The sequence below is a fragment of the Cynoglossus semilaevis genome, chromosome 18, assembly GCF_000523025.1.
Source record: "Cynoglossus semilaevis isolate Cse_v1.0 chromosome 18, Cse_v1.0, whole genome shotgun sequence".
Classification (NCBI taxonomy): domain Eukaryota; kingdom Metazoa; phylum Chordata; class Actinopteri; order Pleuronectiformes; family Cynoglossidae; genus Cynoglossus; species Cynoglossus semilaevis.
In genome coordinates, this window is record NC_024324.1 from 117,352 (window position 1) to 135,657 (window position 18,306).

The following is an 18,306-nucleotide window of genomic DNA, read 5'->3' on the forward strand; positions in this document are numbered from 1 at the left end:
TGGTTACATGAGTTAGGCTGGTTACATGAGTTAGGCTGGTTACATGAGTTAGGCTGGTTACATGAGTTAGGCTGGTTACATGAGTTAGGCTGGTTACATGAGTTAGGCTGGTTACATGAGTTAGGCTGGTTACATGAGTTAGGCTGGTTACATGAGTTAGGCTGGTTACATGAGTTAGGCTGGTTACATGAGTTAGGCTGGTTACAGACTGTCTAATGAATGTCAGGATATAACACAATAATCGACACTTAGCATTAAGTGTGTGCGAACCTGCACTAAAACTTGAGCTAATAGGCTCTCACCTTGACCTCAGCCTCTGAGTAGTTCTGCACCAGGTTCTTCAGCTGCCTGCGAAGCATCGAGGACGTCATGGTTTCAATGAAGAGTTCAAACCATAAAGATCCAGAAGAACCAGAAGAACCAGAACCTCTGCAGCACCAGGCCTGAACCACTGTTTTCAAAACAGACAGAAATGTCAAGCGCTGCAGCTGATCTACTCATTTATTATCTCATCTATCTCATCAACAAAAATCTACAAAAGGCCAAACCTGTCACGTCAGTAGATGTAGCTGATTTTTACAGTTAAAAGTTACAGTTAAAAGGTGCCAAAATTAAAGTGAAACATTAAAGCACAATTTGAAAGAGTAGTAGATTTCAGTCTGGCTTGTAATGTGGTTTTATTATTATTGATTGTTATTATTTACAGGCCTCTGTATTTGAGGCTAAGCTACATGCTAACGAGCGACCAGCATCGAGTTCTCTGGGGGGTTTTTTACTACAGATTTAAACACATTTCGTCTTAAACGCCGCTTAAAGTGAAAAAGAGAACCATTTTGACCGGTCTGTCTGTGACCGTTAGTGCTTCGTTTTCAGAACCTTGGACAGCAATTCTTCAACCCAGCTGACGTCACCGTTAGCATCGTTAGCGTCTGACAGCTTCTGTTAAATATTCGGACAAACTCAGGCAGTTTTGCCTTCGTTTTGACCGAGCCTGAGTTTCTGGGTGTCCCGGTGTTAGAAACAAAGACTCAAAGAAAACACTTGGACTTTTATTACCTGCAGTGAATCGTCTGAGGCTTCGAGGAAAAACGATAAGAGTGACTTCCGCTTTCGCTGTAGACAGGAAGTAGCTCAACAATCAAAGCTGTAATATAAAAACGGCTGCATGACTATCGTAACATTTCGCTCTATTAAAATTAAATGCTAATAAATCAGTGTATTAAACAAAGACATCAATGGAATTTCGAGTGCTGAAGAAACAATTGACTATAAATTCAAAAGGATTAAATTATGTTGTAGGAACGTAATGATAAGATACATGTTATAAATATTACAAATATATAACATTTGAATATATGAAAGCAATATGTGAATGTTTCACTCTCACCGATAAAAGTGATGTTTTTTTGTTTGTTAATAAGAGTTAGAGAAATAGAAAACCATGAAATTATGAAATGGTTTTTATTGTTCGATCTTCATTTTCATATTTAGGTCACATGGTGGCGGTGTGCTGTGGTTGTAGTTGTCTGCTACAAACAAAATAAGAGAAGAACGCACGATTTAAACGATCAACAGGAAGTTGGTCGTTTAAAACTGACATTTTCATTTTTATAAAATAAAAATGATGAATATGCATGAAATACTGCAGTAACGCGACAGAAACATAAATGTAGTCCGTCAAACTTCACCTCCATTCACCTCCTCATCCTCGTACTCTTCTTTCCTCCTCTCACACACGGGATTTGAACTCACGCTTTTCTGTTCATGGAAAAGTAGGAAAAAGACATTTGGACGTGGTTTTATATATGAAGTATAGACACGTTCTCATTCAGTATTGGTGGACTCGTTAAACGACCTTTGTGCTGTCTGTGCCCCCTAGTGGTCAGTAAAGAACATTTCACTAGCTTTATATCACCATGCCTCCTACACCAAAGTCCATAGAGAAAATCAGTGATTTTAGTTTACAGAGAAACATTAGCACATTTAGATTTGATCTGACAGGTCTCTCTTAATATCTCCCACACTGAGGTCCACACTGAGCTCAAGGAAAACTAAATAAAGCCGTCTTGTTTAATCTGATTTCATCTTATTTTACTCATTATTCCAGGGTAAACAGTGGCCATGGTTCAGTGTTTGCGTGTGTGTATGAAAGAGAGAGACATGAAGAACGAGTGGAGGAGAGAGGGTGACGACGGTTTACGGCAGAGGAAGCAGTGACAAACACACAGACCCTCCCTGAGTCTGACAGGCGGAGAAGAGGAGGAGGAGGACAGAGGAGGAGACAGGAGCAGGAGCTGGAGGAGACGCAGCCAGAGGAGGACAAGCGTGAATCATTTTGTAGCTTCTGGACACATGGACGTGTGAATTTGATGGAGCCGGTTTTCCTCCTCGACCACTTTCACCCTCTGTGAGAAAAAATGGGCTGCATCGGATCCAGGACCATCAGTAAGAACCCAGTGTGTGTGTGTGTGTGTGTGTGTGTGTGTGTGTGTGTTAGAGCAGGGAGGAAGTATGAGAACAGCTGATAACCATGACGATGATGACAATGATGTTTCTGTGGTACTTTTACTCATACCAGCGTGAGATGTTGACGCGGCACAGACTGAGGAGGAGGATGTGAGCAGAATCAGATGATCTGACACTGGACTGAGTGTGTGTGTGTGTGTGTGTGTGTGTGTGCATTGATGTGTGAGAGGAGAGGGACAGAGAGAGAGAGAGAGAGGAAGAGAGACCTCAGCTTTGACTTGATTCTAAGGTCATGTCGAACTGAGTGGCTTCTCCCTCCTCCCCCGTTTTCCTCTCTTTCCCGTGCGTCATGCTGACACATGACAATACACACACACACACACACACACACACACACACACAGGTAAACTCAGGTGTCATGATGTCATCAGGTTAAATTAACCTGAAATAAGTTTTTTTTATAATTAAAAAGACAGTTGTTTTGAAAACAGTCAACACATTGTGCAGACAACACTACTAGAACAATCAAACAACACCGTCCACCGACTGTAGGACAGAACAGTCGAACAACACTGTCCACCGACTGTAGGACAGAACAATCGAACAACCCCGTCCACTGACTGTAGGACAGAACAGTCGAACAACACTGTCCACCGACTGTAGGACAGAACAGTCGAACAACACTGTCCCCCGACTGTAGGACAGAACAGTCGAACAACACTGTCCACCGACTGTAGGACAGAACAGTCGAACAACACCGTCCGCCGACTGTAGGACAGAACAATCGAACAACACCGTCCACTGACTGTAGGACAGAACAGTCGAACAACACCGTCCACTGACTGTAGGACAGAACAGTCAGATCAATATTACAGAACACTGTTATAAATGTTGTTAATCCAAACAAAGTTAGGGTTTATTTAAGGCTGGGTTTTAATGAAGGTTTAATCAGGGTGTATTAAGGTGTAGTTAAGGTGTAGTTAAGGTGTAGTTAAGGTGTAGTTCAACTTTATTTTAATTTTGGTTGGTGTAAAGAAGATGAGAAATGATCATGAAAAAAAGTAAATGATCTCAGACAGAGGAGGTTGAAGTGATTTAAAAAAGTGAAGAAGAATAAAAAGTTCACACTATTTACACACACACACACACACACACACTCCATCAAAGATTCATCAGCTGCTTCATGAAAACAAATGGAGAGGGCAGGGTGTGTTTGTCTTGACCTTTGATTGTCATTGAGTGGAGAGTGGACTGATGGTGAGGAGGAGCAGGAGGAGGAGCAGGACGAGGAGAAGATAGACTTGAAAAGTTAGCCACATGCTAACTGATAGCATCAGTTGAACCAATCTATCAGAGAAAGTCAGATCTCTGAACTCTGGTGTGAAATGTTTTGATTCTTCTCCAGAGTTTGGCTCTGACTCCAGCAGCTGCAGCTAAAAATATGTTCAGAGTAAAAGAGGAGCTCAATGAAAAGGAGGCGCAGGACGGGAGGACACGGAGTAGAGGGAATCTGACAGTAAATATAGCTCAACGTGTCAAGATGTGGTCTGTTCAGAACAGACTGAAGTCTAGACCTGAACCTGAGCTCTGTTTGTTTTTCAGCTGAGACGTCACATGACATCACATTACAGTCTGGACGTCTCCGTCTCCAGGGACTGAGGAAGATCATTGACTCTGTCGGTCAGGAAACTCTGTGACCTCACAATCAGTGATTTAGAGCGACCCCTGGAGGTCATACATGTTTTCAGGGCACTGTAAACCACACACGTCACAGTCGAGAGATGAAGAATGATGATGTCATCGCTGTAGTGTGAAGGTGACCTTCAATGTGACCTCACTGTGACCTCTGACTGTGATACCGACTCATGTCAGTGTAGGAGCTGCTGTTGATTTCACCAGGTTGGAGACACACACCCACGGTCACGTGACGTCTGCTGACTCCGTCTGTGTTTCTTCTTCTTCACAGCTGTGGATGCAGTTCCTGTCAGAAAAGATGGAGATCAGGTAAACAGCTACAGGAAGAGAGAAGTTAAAAAGTGGGTTCATCCTCATCCAACACTGCCCCCTGCAGTCACACCCCTTCATGGTTTTGTACCAAGTCAGGAAGTTTAAAGCATGTTCCTCACCCCCACCTCCTGTTGCTCCTCAACCCCCACTGTTGGCTGGTTTTTGACACCAGACTCAACCATGGACTGTAGTCTGTAGACTGGCTCTACAACCTTTTCTTCATCCCTCTTTCTGTCTCCTGTCTGAGCAGCTGTCCATGGAGGACACCACGTCCATCCTGCCTCGTCTAAAGAGGAAGTCCACCAACACCTACGGGATCGGTGCTCTGGCTAAGTCGTCTCTGTCAGGTGTGTCAGGTGTGTGTCTGTGCTGGTAAATCTGCCCCCATGTTGACTCCACAGGCTCCGCCCACTCTCCAGGACAAAGGGATAGAACTTTGTGTTGATCTGTCATTGAGACACATGTGAGTGTCAGAGCAGAGCAGTGACCGCCATGATGATGTCATCAGGAGTTCACCTTGTCTCCAGGCTGTTCAGATCTCCACCTAAAGCATCAGAAAATCAGAGATTTTAGTTCAGACCAAAGTCCATGGAGAAAATCAGAGATTTTAGTTCACAGAGACAAAACAGTTTTTGAGCCACCGCTGCGTCCAGCACTAAGTTCAAATTTGTTGCTCTATCTGTTTCCTGATCCTCAGATTGTTCTTCCCAAACATAAGATAAACTCAGACTCTTAACTCAAACTCCTTGTATCTGTCGTCCTTGAATTTATGTTGCTGCAGAAAAAACCCTAAATGTTTAATCTCCAGGAAAATGATCTCACGTCTGAAGAAGTGATCGGTGCCTGATGATGACTTCTTCAGTGGTCACTGCTCAGTCCACACCCTGACACAAGGGGGAGGAGGAGCCTGGACCCAACATGGACACCTCTACGGGTGCCCCCCCCCTTCTGGTTTCAGATAATCTTTTCTTATTCATTATTATTATTCCTTTGACTGAGAAGCCAACACTCTGCCCATCTTCATACTGCCATATATGGTCGTACTGCCATACATGGTCGTACTTCCATACATGGTCACTCAGCACTGACTCAGTCACCCAGGTTCTTGTCTTTACCTGAGGACCAATCACAGAACCAGACCAACACGCCACTCCCTCAGATGTCAAACTCATTTGTCATCATTCTGAAGCCCCTCCCACAGGCCTTAGTGCAGAGGTGTGGTTACCTTCTTCTATTTGACAGTGCGCATGTGTCGTCTGTTTGCTCCTCCTCCCCCTCCTGCTCCTCCTCTTTCTGGCTCTTCCAAATCCTAGGCGTAACCCGCTCCATGAAGGACAAAGTGACCAAACCCACAGCTATGGCCCAAGGTCGTGTGGCCCACATGATTGAGTGGCAAAGTTGGGGTAAACCATCAGCAGGGCCACCAGGGGGAGCCTGTCGGACCAACCTGCAGAGGGAGAAAGAGAGGAGGATGGAGAACGACGCCTACAGTGACCTCAGCGACGGAGAGAAAGAAGCTCGCTTTGCTGCAGGTAAAAAAAAACAAGTGGAGAACCCAGGTACTGCAGGGGGGTGTCATTTTGTTCAGTTCACGTTTGAACAGTTGAAGTTGGTTTGGAGACGACACCAAACCAAATATAATATTTATACAAAGCTGTCTACCTGGTAAACTCTTGGTTCATGGCCCAAACATGTACAAGCTTTCATAAACAGGGACTGACTCTGACCTTAGCTCCGCCTCTTTCTTCAGGCATCATGCAGCAGTTTGCCATCTCTGAGGCCACTCTGTTTGGATGGAATTCAATGGATGGAGAAAGTTTGGGGGCGGGGTCTAACCAGGGCAGCATGGCTCACCTCAGTGAGGTCAACCAGGAGAGCATCACCAGCAGAGGTACCAGCCCATTAACCTAACCTGACCTAAGCTAAGCTAAGCTAAGCTAAGCTAAGCTAAGCTAACAAACCAGGTGTTTCACGTCATGGTTGTGGGCTGAGAACCAGAGCAGTTCTTCTCTGTTCTTCTCTGTTCCACCTCCAGACCAGATTCTCCACCAGTCTTCTGCAGACGTCTGGCCTCACACCTACGTCTCCCAGGGTCTTTACTGCCTGTCGTCCTCAGACGCCTGGGACCCAATCACCAGCCAGCCATCCGGCGTGGCGTCTCCGGCCGCGGGCTCCTACATCATGGCCGCAGGTGAGAGAGAAACGCTGCGTCGCTCCGACCGTCATACCGCAGGCTGCCTGTGAGAATGACCGCTCTGACACGCCTCCTGCAGGTGGCAGTAACGGTGTGGGTGGTACACCTGCGGAGTGTTCGGAGGGTACGGTCAGCAGTTACCTCCATCAGCACCAAGCTCAGCTGGCGCTGCAGCAGCAGAACCAACTCCAGCAGCTGCAGCAGCTGCAGCAGCTCCATCACTACCAGCAGCACGTCCTGCAGTACCAGCAGCAACAGGTGAGCAGACACCAGCTGTACCAGAGGTTTCTAGTCACACTTTATCATTTCTCCCTCTGACCCCCCTCTACCCCTCTGACACACCCCCCCCTCTCACTCCCCCTCTACCGCTCTGACGCTCTGATGTCACAGGAAGTGTGACACCACCTTCAACTAACAAAGGTCGTGACCTCTGCCTTCTCCATCTTCTTATTTTCTTGACCCCGGTTCTGGTTCTTTCTCCCTCAGTCTCTGGACCACAGGCTCCACAGCCCCTCCCACTCCCTACAGGCCACCCCCAACAGCACCATCCACAGCCTAGGACCCCCCACCCACCCCCGCCTGGCTGATCTGTGGGGAGCTGCACAGGTGGAGGCCCATCAGGTACAGACCCAGTCAGTGCTGTAGTAGTGAAGAGTGTCCGATGTCTGAGCCTAACACAGCTGTGACCTCACCCCTGCCCCGCCCCCTGTCATGCACCACAGTTAAAGATAGTCCTCCATCTTGGACAGTTGTGGGGACATTTCTGTCTTGACACTCTCATGTCTGTGTCTTTTCTGTCTGTTCTGGATCTGGCTTTGATTATGTCGTCAGAGATACTTAGCTGACACTTCTGTAGTGCAGTGAATGATGGGAAAAAGAAGCCGGGGGAGTCAGTAAGGTAGGAGACAGGCTGGAAGTCTGCATGTTAACACCTGCATGAAGGTCTGAGGAGGATCTGATGCTCAACCTGTGGTCACCTGACTGGTTTCTGGAGCAGCATGCTGTGACATCAGCAGGTTGGGTTTGACATCAGCGTCTACCGTTTGGTTTCTCCGCATCGTGACATCAGCTGAGCAGAGCTCGGGTTCTGCCTGGTTCTGGGCCGTGACCCGGACCCTGTTCAAACAGACCTGGTGTGTTCCCGCTGAGTGCTAACAGACTCTGGGTGGTGGCAGGTGGAGGTCCTGGGACAGCTGAGTGGACAGATGGTGGAGACGGTGGGAGAGGAACCAGAACCGGAGTCTGAAGGTTTTCCTGAGCAGCGTGAAAAGGAGGTGGAGGGGGAGGAGAAGCTGACGAAGGTGAGTCCTGTTGACTTAGGTCTGAGGGACTGAAGTACCAGCTGCACTGGTCTTCACTCACTGGTCTCTAGGTGTTTGTCAAACTGTTCTGTGATCAGACCACAACTGTCTGTCTGTCTGTCTGTCGGTCTGTCTGGCTGCCTGACTGTCTGCCTGTCTGACTGTCTGTCTGACTGTCTGTCTGTCTCTCTGTCTGTCTGTCTCTCTGTCTGTCTGTCTGTCTTTCTGTCTGACTGCCTGTCTGTCTGTCTGACTGCCTGACTGTCTGACTGTCTGTCTGACTGACTGACTGTCTGTCTGTCTGACTGACTGACTGTCTGTCTGTCTGACTGTCTGTCTGACTGTCTGCCTGTCTGACTGTCTGACTGTCTGTCTGACTGACTGACTGTCTGTCTGTCTGACTGCCTGACTGTCTGACTGTCTGACTGTCTGTCCGTCTGTCTGTCTGACTGTCTTTCTGTCTGTCTGTCTGTCTGACCGTCTGTCTGTCTGTCTGTCGGTCTGTCTGTCTGTCTGTCGGTCTGTCGGACTGTCTGTCTGTCTGTCTTTCTGACTGACTGTCTGACTGTCTGACTGTCTCTCTGTCTGTCTGTCTCTCTGTCTGTCTGTCTGACTGGCTGACTGTCTACCCTCTAGTTCTTGGTCCTGCTCCACACAGATGGAGGAGGTGACCCTAACCCTAGAACCTGAGTCCTGCCCTGTGACTCCTTCTCCACTCAGAGAAGACTCGTCCTCGTCCTTCAACAGACTGACGTCACACATCATTCAACCCACCGCGTTGGACGTCACACTGTCAACCGGCGTCACCAGGTCAGCGGACAAAGACACTGACGACGGCTCGGCCGCTGTTGTTTTTGCCGCTAACTGAACTTCTGAGATCATGAACAAAAACAGGAAATAAATACTTCAATAATCACTTCAGCTTTTATCTCAGACTGTCCCAAATATTTACCCACTTTGAAGAACAGGAAGCAGAAAAGACTCTGTTCAGGAGGAGACAGAGGATTCATACAGATGGACCAAAACTGTGGCTGAGGACAAACTGGTGGAAATGTCCAACACAGAGGTAGGACGAGGAGGAGAAGAAAAAGATGTGATAGTTCTGGGTTTTCACAGTGTTTAATTGAGCTAACCTAAAGAATGTGGTCTGAACTAAAATCTCTGATTTTCTCTATGAGGTTTGGTGTGGGAACTGAAGCAGCTGATCAACCACTAACTGAAAACCTCGATCACTTCACAACAGTTCACGTGACAACAGAAATGATGACAGTTTCTATAAATGTCTTGGAGTGTGACAGATGTGTGTGTGTGTGTGTTGTTAGTGAACGTGAGTGACAGCCCACCTGGGCAGCAGGTGAATGGGTCAGGTGTGTGGCCCAGACTCAGAGTCATTGACTGTCACAGTGTAACAACATAAACACAGTAATAAAATATATCCAACATTTTTAAATAAAGGATAAAAATGAGAGTCAGTGAAGTGTGTGTGTGTGTGTGTGTGTGTTCACTGGGTTAAATATACACACACACACGTCTTCTTGTTGTTGACAGTAACTCAGAGAATCCTAATGAAAATCTAAATGTTCAAGCCAAGTCAATCCAGTGAGGCATTCACTGTCCAAGGATCAAGCTCCTCATTACTGTTTGACAGACTACAACCTACAGAGGAGCACCGACATGAAGGTCATGGTCAGCTCCAGGAGCTCCGTGGGAGCTACTTGAACACAGCTCTCCTCCTGCTCTCCTCCTGCTCCTGCCTCTATCAACGCTTCTGTCTCATAAGGATTCTTCCCTGGGTTAGAATTAAAAACCAAAGTGAGGATCTTTTCATTTTTATTTGGCTTCATTCGTCACAGTTTGTAGAGACTGGTCTGAGGAACAGAAACGAGCAGAAACAGAAGAAACTCACAGTTGACTGAACTCAAGCAGAACAAAAAGACTTCTGTTGCTTTAAAGACTTCTGGAAAGACCTGAGAACCTGAGTCCAGAGGAGCAGATGGAGGAGCAGATGAAGGAGCGTCAGGGGAGAGAAGGTGAAGAAGGTCCTGAGTCACCAACATGGTTCTGGAGAAGATGGTGAGAACTTGGGCAGACTGCAGCACCGCTGGGTTAGTTAGGCTGAAGCTAACTTAGTTAACTGCTGCTACCATCCGTCTCCACAGTGAGACGTTTAAGAACATCTGCATGGAGGAGGAGGTGAAGGAGGAGGAGGAGGTGAAGATGTCTGATAGCAGGAGGAGGTGAAGGAGTCCAAAGAGACACGAACCACAAGAACCTTCTAGAACAAGAACAACGGAGACCAAACCATTGATAGTAAACTAAACCATGGGCTCATCCTCACTGTCCTCCTCCTCCTCCTCCTCCTGCAGGAGTCCCTGAACAAGTCTGAGGGTGGACAGAGGAATAGAGGAGCAAGAAGGAGAAGGAGGAGGAGTGCAGGAAGAGGGCACTGGAGGAGGTGTGGAGGAAGGAGGGAGGGTGAAGTTACTGTTACAACTGCAGCTTCCACAGTTTGAGTCACTGCAAACACTGTCACTGTTGCTCCTCTGCTCCACCTCAGTGGCCACCTCCTCCATCCACACCTCCGTCTCATTCTCATCAGGAGGGTGTTGAGGAGGTGAAGAGGAGGGGGGAAATGTGGGAGGAAGAGGCTGAAGAACAGCAGAAGCTGACGCAGGAGAGGGAGGAGCGGTGGGAGAAGAAGGAGGTTTGGAAACAGACTTGTGTTTGCTGCTGTCACGGAAACTGGCCAGAGGGGGGCGTAGCCGGACGCCCGAGCGTGTGGAGCCTTCAATCGCTTTCTGGAGCTAGAAGAGAAGAAGAACAAATAGAAGTGGGTTCATGGTTTGAATCATGGTCCATGGTTCAGGGACGGTCACGCTGTCCTAATGTATCTGAGTCCGACTGTAGGGTCCGAGTGTAGGGTCTGAGTGTAGGGTCCGAGTGTAGGGTCCGAGTGTAGGGTCTGAGTGTAGGGTCTGAGTGTAGGTTCTGACTGTAGGGTCCGAGTGTAGGGTCCGAGTGTAGGGTCTGAGTGTAGGTTCTGACTGTAGGGTCCGAGTGTAGGGTCTGACTGTAGGGTCCAAGTGTAGGGTCTGAGTGTAGGGTCTGACTGGAGGGTCTGACTGTAGGGTCCGAGTGTAGGGTCCGAGTGTAGGGTCCGAGTGTAGGGTCCGACTGTAGGGTCCGAGTGTAGGTTCTGAGTGTAGGGTCTGAGTGTAGGGTCTGACTGTAGGGTCTGAGTGTAGGGTCCGAGTGTAGGGTCCGAGTGTAGTGTCCGACTGTAGGGTCTGAGTGTAGGGTCCGAGTGTAGGGTCCGAGTGTAGTGTCCGACTGTAGGGTCTGAGTGTAGGGTCCGACTGTAGGGTCCGAGTGTAGGGTCCGAGTGTAGGGTCCGACTGTAGGGTCCGACTGTAGGGTCCGAGTGTAGGGTCTGAGTGTAGGGTCTGACTGTAGGGTCTGAGTGTAGGGTCCGAGTGTAGGGTCTGACTGTAGGGGCCCAGTGGAGGGTCTGAGTGTAGGGTCTGAGTGTAGGGTCCGAGTGTAGGGTCCGAGTGTAGGGTCCGAGTGTAGTGTCCGACTGTAGGGTCTGAGTGTAGGGTCCGAGTGTAGGGTCCGAGTGTAGTGTCCGACTGTAGGGTCTGAGTGTAGGGTCCGACTGTAGGGTCCGACTGTAGGGTCCGACTGTAGGGTCCGACTGTAGGGTCCGAGTGTAGGGTCTGAGTGTAGGGTCCGAGTGTAGGGTCTGAGTGTAGGGTCTGAGTGTAGGGTCTGACTGGAGGGTCTGACTGTAGGGTCCGAGTGTAGGGTCTGAGTGTAGGGTCCGAGTGTAGGGTCCGAGTGTAGGGTAGAGTACTGACACTGAGGAGGTGTTTTCAGGGAGGCGCAGAAGTCTCTCCTCTTACCTCCTTCAGCGCCACCACACCCACCAGTTTTCCAATACTGGTCACGTATGCATGACTGAGTCCCAGCAGTGAGAAGAGAGTGTGGGTCTGTGGAGACACAAGGACAAGAACAGGTGTTCAGTGAGCACAGCCTGGAACCACAGACAGAAAGTGTCTGTTGACAATCAATTCTAACCCTCTACTCCATCACATTTCCAGTAAAACCAGTAGAACCGGACCAGGACTGAGGAGAAGAGAAGAATAAGAACGGCCAGATCCTGGATCAGCAACATCGACAGGAAAGTGTGTTTAACTCTCACTTCACCTGCAGGGGGAGACACTGTGACTCACCCTAGTCCTAAACCTGCGTACGCACAAATATGGTTGTGTATTTCCACGCTCACGTTCAGACGTATCAAAACTGAAATGATCGTAGAAATGTGCGTCAGCCTTTGGCGACACTTAGTGGTGATGCTGGGAAACTGCTAATAATGTCATCAGAGACTGGACCCGCGCCCAGAGCTGCAGCCGGCGAGATGCCACGGGTGCCGCCCTCGCCGAGGTGCCTGGTATCAGGTGAGCTCAGGTCGTGTGGGACGGAATCATCCGGATGTTCTGGATGTAGAACAAAGTCCCATCCAATGACGTTGAAGAGCCAACATGGAGGTGGAGTTAGAGCCTGGTCCACTCCATCAGTGCTCATTAACATTGCTCAACACGTGGCTCACCTGACCTCCACCTTCACCCCTGCGCTGCTCTGACCAACGGCCTCTCACACACACATATTTATACCTGTGGTCATGTGACCAGAAACACACTCTCTGACCAGGATCAGCTCCAGTAGAATCAGTTATTTCACTTCCTCCTGATGATGTCACCTCCAGGTCATGTGATCCACGGTGCAGGTGGGGGCGTGCTGTGGTAACGTACGAACGTTTCTGGATTTTGACGTACGCCCTTTTTCACGATGAAATCAACGCAATTCTTAGTACATGACCCCTGACCCCTGGTTCACGTACCTTGTGTAAAGACGTTCTCTCCACCAGCTGGAAAGGTGAAGGGTCAATGCGTATCTCATCGATCTCCATGGCTTTGTCCGTCTCTACCTCTTCCCAGGCTTTGATCTATGGAGAACCAGGGGGAGAAGGAGAAACATGAAAACTAGAAGAATGACTTCAGTCTGCAGTGACTGACTGCTTCAGTCTGCAGTGACTGACTCAGGCTGCAGTGACTGACTGCTTCAGTCTGCAGTGAATGACTGCTTCAGTCTGCAGTGACTGCTTCAGTCTGCAGTGACTGCTTCAGTCTGCAGTGAATGACTGCTTCAGTCTGCAGTGACTGCCTCAGTCTGCAGTGACTGACTCAGTCTGCAGTGACTGCTTCAGTCTGCAGTGACTGCTTCAGTCTGCAGTGACTGACTCAGTCTGCAGTGACTGACTGCTTCAGTCTGCATTGACTGACTGCTTCAGTCTGCAGTGACTGCTTCAGTCTGCAGTGACTGCTTCAGTCTGCAGTGTCTGCTTCAGTCTGCAGTGACTGACTGCTTCAGTCTGCATTGACTGACTGCTTCAGTCTGCAGTGACTGCTTCAGTCTGCAGTGACTGCTTCAGTCTGCAGTGACTGCTTCAGTCTGCAGTGTCTGCTTCAGTCTGCAGTGACTGACTCAGGCTGCAGTGACTGACTGCTTCAGTCTGCAGGGACTGACTGCTTCAGTCTGCAGTGACTGCTTCAGTCTGCAGTGACTGCCTCAGTCTGCAGTGACTGACTCAGTCTGCAGTGCTAACAGGGTCCTGTCTAAGATTCTGAGGGGTGAAGGTCCAACGTCCAGAGGTCAGTGCTGTCAGCTGACTATTCAGAGTGAAGCAAGACATTTTTAACAACAGTCGGCATTGAAACAGAGGAGAACAGTCACCCCCCCCAACCCTCCAGCTCCGCCCCCTCCCCTCCCTCTTTCTTTCTTTACTATGCTTCATCATTCATTAGCGGTAAAGACGATGGTCTGGTCCAACACAGCCCTCTGGTGGACGGGCTGAGAGACAGTGCTGAACCACATGAAACGGCGTTAGTGATGAGACACACACACACACACCTCCATCACCTCATCTTTAGCCTACCTCTTCTGGAGTCATGGTGTCTAACAGAGGAGGAGGAACCTGCTCCTGGAAGAGGAGGAGACAAATGAACCACTATGAAAGGTTCTGATGGTTCTGATTAATCAAAGCCCGCCCCTCAGACCTGTGTGTGTCCGTCCGGTGGTCTGTGGACTGAAGTCAACAGGTTCCTGATTGTCCTTCTCACAGACTGCAGTGGACTTTTATCTGTCAAACAGAGTCAGGTCAAAGGTCAGAGAAAACAGGAGAAAAAAGGAAAACCAGATCAAACCTGTAATGGCCACAGCTCACCAGGATGGGGACGTGTGGACATGGACAATGTCTCCTGGGCTTTAGGGACATGCAGAGGTCCATTCCTCTCCTCCTGAATCAGAACAGCCCCCCCATCCCCCCGCAAGTCCAAACCCCCCACCCCCCAAGGGATCAACATGGAAATCAAGACAAAAGTTGATGATGATAAACAGCACCACAGTGTCATGACTTCGCCCCCTGCTGGTCTCATATAATAAAACATTATATTATAAAACAATATAACAACATTTCTTGTTGAAGAAATATGAGTCACCTTCACCGTTTCCTCCTCTTCCTCCTCCTCCTCCCCCTCCACCTCTCCCTCATCCACGAAGGCAAATCCTCCTCTGCTGTGGTTCTGGTTCTGGTTCTGGTTCTGCTCCTGGATCCACATGTCATTCAATCATTATTTACAGACGACTGACGAGATGAGCGTATTACAGACTGCAGCCGTCCTGAGGCCCCCACCTGCATGAGGAGCCTCCGCTCTGGGGACAACCACCAATCACAGAGAGCCAGCAGCTCCACCCTGTCGACGCTGCCCAGCAGGATCATAGACTCTGGAGGAGAGGAGACCATTTCTAGTCAGAAGACTGAAATCATGTGACTGTGAACAAATGTCAATCATCTGTTGTCCTCCACCTCTGGAGTCCACCACGGGGATGGTCTTGAGTGAGGAAGAGTCCAACAGCAGCTTGACTTCTCCGTAGGTGGACTGAGACGATATAAAGCTCACCTTCCTCACCATGATGTCACCAACAAAGATGTTGTACTGGCTGTGGGACGGACGGACGACACAGGTGATCACAGAGTCCGTCAACAACCTGCGGTCAATGTTCAGCTTCTACCTCATGTGTCCGAAGCCCAGCTCCGGCAGGTACGGAAGCTTCTTGACCTGGATGATGGAGTCATAGAGGGACGGCTGAAGACCCTGAGCCACCATGTTGGCCAGGATGACGGCCACCATCATAGGCAGGATGTGGGAGATCTGACCAGTCAGCTCAAAGCAGATCACTGCCGTGGAGACTGTGTGAGTCACTGCACCAGTCAATGCTGCCGCTCCTGACCAGGACAACAGGAAAGTGGTCTCTACTCAGCACCAAACCAACCTCATAGAGAAAATCAGTGATTTTAGTTCAGACCAAAGCCCATGCAGAAAATCAGAGATTTTAGTTCAGACCAAAGTCAGTGGAGAAAATCAGAGATTTTAGTTCAGACCAAAGACTAGTCGAGCTGAAAGTTCTTCTACCTTTTCTAAGAATTACTGAAGAGAGAGGGAAAGAAAATGGGGAGTGGAGAAAGAAGGATGAAAGTAAAGGTAGGGGGTAGAAAGAGGGGATGAGGAAAGGAGTGAAGGGGAGCCCAGAGGAGGAGACCATGAGGAAGGTATGGGGGAGGTAACAGCTGTTTCTGACACAGTGTATTTGTTCAGCCTGACTCAAACTGATTGGATGAACCATTCAGTTGTGAACGAACCAATGACAGCGTAGCCTCCAGGAATGATGCGGTACAAGATACCATCAAACACAATGCCGTGAGGGAACAGCGTGGCCATGATCTCACCCACCAGACGCCCAAACGCTGCCCCTGCAGGGGGAGAGCAGAAATGACAGAAAAATAAATCTAGGTCTAAAAAAAACAGTACCAGGAGAAAATGAAAGTCTAACAGAAGAAACGACTGGTGGATAAGAGAGTAATAATCACAATCTCCATCTACAGTATCCATCCATCCATCCATCCATCTACGGTATCCATCCATCCATCCATCTACAGAATCCATCCATCCATCCATCCATCTCCAGTATCCATCCATCCATCCATCCATCAATCTACAGTATCCATCCATCCATCCACCTACAGTATCCATCCATCCATCCATCAATCTACAGTATCCATCCATCCATCCACCTACAGTATCCATCCATCCATCCATCTACGGTATCCATCCATCCATCCATCTACACTATCCATCCATCCATCCATCTACAGAATCCATCCATCCATCCATCCATCTCCAGTATCCATCCATCCATCCATCCATCAATCTACAGTATCCATCCATCCATCCACCTACAGTATCCATCCATCCATCCATCAATCTACAGTATCCATCCATCAATCCATCCATCTACAGTATCCATCCATCCATCCATCCATCTCCAGTATCCATCCATCCATCCATCCACCCATCCACCTACACTATCCATCCATCCATCCATCCATCCACAGTATCCATCCATCCATCCATCCATCTCCAGTATCCATCCATCCATCCATCCATCAATCTACAGTATCCATCCATCCATCCATCAATCTACAGTATCCATCCATCCATCCACCTACAGTATCCATCCATCCATCCATCCATCTACAGCATCCATCCATCCATCCATCCATCTCCAGTATCCATCCATCCATCCATCCATCCATCTACACCATCCATCCATCCATCCATCCATCTACGGTATCCATCCATCCATCCATCTACAGAATCCATCCATCCATCCATCCATCTCCAGTATCCATCCATCCATCCATCCATCCACAGTAGCCATCCATCCATCCATCCATCTACACCATCCATCCATCCATCCATCCATCCACAGTATCCATCCATCCATCCATCTACGGTATCCATCCATCCATCCATCTACACTATCCATCCATCCATCCATCCATCCATCCACAGTATCCATCCATCCATCCATCCACCCATCCACCTACACTATCCATCCATCCATCCATCCATCCACAGTAGCCATCCATCCATCCATCCATCTACACCATCCATCCATCCATCCATCCATCTACACCATCCATCCATCCATCCATCCATCCATTGACTCTTAAATGAACATTTCATTCTGAGAAAATTAAAAATGAACATAAAACAAACAGTTGAAATGATGTCTGGGACTGAGTCTAGGACTGAGTCTGGGTCTGGGGCTGAGTCTAGGACTGAGTCTGGGTCTGGGGCTGAGTCTAGGACTGAGTCTGGGACTGAGTCTAGGACTGAGTCTGGGTCTGGGGCTGAGTCTAGGACTGAGTCTGGGTCTGGGGCTGAGTCTAGGACTGAGTCTGGGTCTGGGGCTGAGTCTAGGACTGAGTCTGGGTCTGGGGCTGAGTCTAGGACTGAGTCTGGGTCTGGGGCTGAGTCTAGGACTGAGTCTGGGTCTGGGGCTGAGTCTAGGACTGAGTCTGGGACTGAGTCTGGGACTGAGTCTGGGACGCGCTTCACTGATCACTCTTCTCATCATGAACCTGGTGGAGACTCTGCCCCACTGGTTGAGTAACACACTACACTGGAGACACTGACCGAGGATGAAGACAGGCATGAAGGCTCCAGAGGGAACAGGCATGGTGGTGGCTACGGCTGACATCCAGAACTACAGGAGAAGAGGAGAAGGAGGAGAAGAAGAAGAAGAAGAAGAAGAAGAAGAAGGAGAAGGAGAAGAAGAGAAGGTGAGGTCAACTTGGAGACCTGGAGACCCAATATCAACACACACACACACACTCTGGGGGTGAGGTCATCACAGACCTTCATGATGAAGAAGAGCAGCAGGATGATGAAGACGCTGGTGTCAGGGTGGAGCCAGGCTGAGGAGCGACCCAGACCCACAGGTGGAGAAGAAGCTGAGATCTTGGTCCAGGTGAAGTTGTCAAACAAGGAGTTGATGCACTCTCTGGGCATGAGCTGAGGAGGAGACAGGAGTGAAGAGGAGGAGGAGGAGGAGGAGGAGCGAAGCTGTGTGTGTGTGTGTGTGGAGAGGAGGCGTGAACTCTGACCTCTCCTGCCATGAACTGTCCAAACCCTGGAGGAAAGGTCAAGGAGGCGATGACCAGGGTCACCGCAGCAGGAAACAGGAGACGACTGCAGGGGGATCACACACACACACACACACACACACACACACACACACACACTCTTAATTCAGTGCTTTCAGCTGTCTTCTCAACCGTCCAATCAAATCACTTGGACAGAACTGATTGATCATAAAACACTCCCTCCACTGTTATCACCCCTCCACTGTTATCACTCCCCACTGTTATCACCC

At 48.9% G+C, this 18,306-nt stretch overlaps 3 protein-coding genes across 11 annotated transcripts in view; 1 reads left to right on the top strand and 2 right to left on the bottom strand.

Moving 5' to 3' along the window:
- The window catches only part of LOC103393781 (germ cell-specific gene 1-like protein), a 13,672-nt gene extending 12,516 nt beyond the window's left edge, over positions 1 to 1,156 (bottom strand). For all 5 annotated transcript variants that reach the window (XR_003052576.1, XR_003052574.1, XR_003052573.1 and 2 more), the window contains exons 1-2: positions 1,057 to 1,156; positions 303 to 451 (exon numbers count right to left, since the gene is read on the bottom strand). The gene's annotated coding sequence lies outside the window, so the exon portion shown is untranslated. The remainder of the gene's footprint in view (positions 1 to 302; positions 452 to 1,056) is intronic.
- Positions 1,157 to 1,477: 321 nt separating this feature from the next.
- Positions 1,478 to 9,440, top strand: fam131ba (family with sequence similarity 131 member Ba). 2 transcript variants are annotated; one of them, XM_017041110.2, is made up of 10 exons: positions 1,478 to 2,445; positions 4,433 to 4,470; positions 4,724 to 4,829; positions 5,787 to 6,005; positions 6,224 to 6,364; positions 6,509 to 6,664; positions 6,747 to 6,925; positions 7,154 to 7,288; positions 7,843 to 7,968; positions 8,627 to 9,440. In XM_017041110.2, exons 1-10 carry the CDS (start codon positions 2,418 to 2,420, stop codon positions 8,834 to 8,836), a joined length of 1,338 nt encoding a protein of 445 aa, XP_016896599.1. In that variant the 5' UTR covers positions 1,478 to 2,417; the 3' UTR covers positions 8,837 to 9,440. The 2 variants fall into 2 exon arrangements, with proteins under 2 accessions (XP_016896599.1, XP_016896600.1); XM_017041111.2 differs by having other exon boundaries at positions 4,724 to 4,820.
- A 112-nt stretch (positions 9,441 to 9,552) lies between these two features.
- The window catches only part of LOC103393815 (chloride channel protein 1-like), a 17,273-nt gene continuing 8,519 nt past the window's right edge, over positions 9,553 to 18,306 (bottom strand). For all 4 annotated transcript variants that reach the window (XM_025064932.1, XM_025064931.1, XM_025064930.1 and 1 more), the window contains 14 exons: positions 18,038 to 18,122; positions 17,790 to 17,945; positions 17,568 to 17,637; positions 15,728 to 15,838; positions 15,100 to 15,313; positions 14,894 to 15,027; positions 14,720 to 14,811; positions 14,526 to 14,633; positions 14,252 to 14,324; positions 14,085 to 14,167; positions 13,964 to 14,008; positions 12,869 to 12,973; positions 11,871 to 11,957; positions 9,553 to 10,772 (listed from right to left, as the gene is read on the bottom strand). In XM_025064932.1, coding sequence (XP_024920700.1) covers positions 10,284 to 10,772; positions 11,871 to 11,957; positions 12,869 to 12,973; positions 13,964 to 14,008; positions 14,085 to 14,167; positions 14,252 to 14,324; positions 14,526 to 14,633; positions 14,720 to 14,811; positions 14,894 to 15,027; positions 15,100 to 15,313; positions 15,728 to 15,838; positions 17,568 to 17,637; positions 17,790 to 17,945; positions 18,038 to 18,122 — 1,852 coding nt within the window. In that variant the 3' untranslated portion in view covers positions 9,553 to 10,283. The remainder of the gene's footprint in view (positions 10,773 to 11,870; positions 11,958 to 12,868; positions 12,974 to 13,963; positions 14,009 to 14,084; positions 14,168 to 14,251; positions 14,325 to 14,525; positions 14,634 to 14,719; positions 14,812 to 14,893; positions 15,028 to 15,099; positions 15,314 to 15,727; positions 15,839 to 17,567; positions 17,638 to 17,789; positions 17,946 to 18,037; positions 18,123 to 18,306) is intronic.

Bases quoted from the DNA above. Each gene is read 5' to 3' on its own strand.
- fam131ba (XM_017041110.2), top strand. From the start codon at position 2,418: ATGGGCTGCATCGGATCCAGGACCATCA. The intron at 2,446-4,432 runs GTAAGAACCCAG...TCTTCTTCACAG, and splicing joins CATCGGATCCAGGACCATCA to CTGTGGATGCAGTTCCTGTC. The intron at 4,830-5,786 runs GTGTGTGTCTGT...TCCAAATCCTAG, and splicing joins GTCTCTGTCAGGTGTGTCAG to GCGTAACCCGCTCCATGAAG.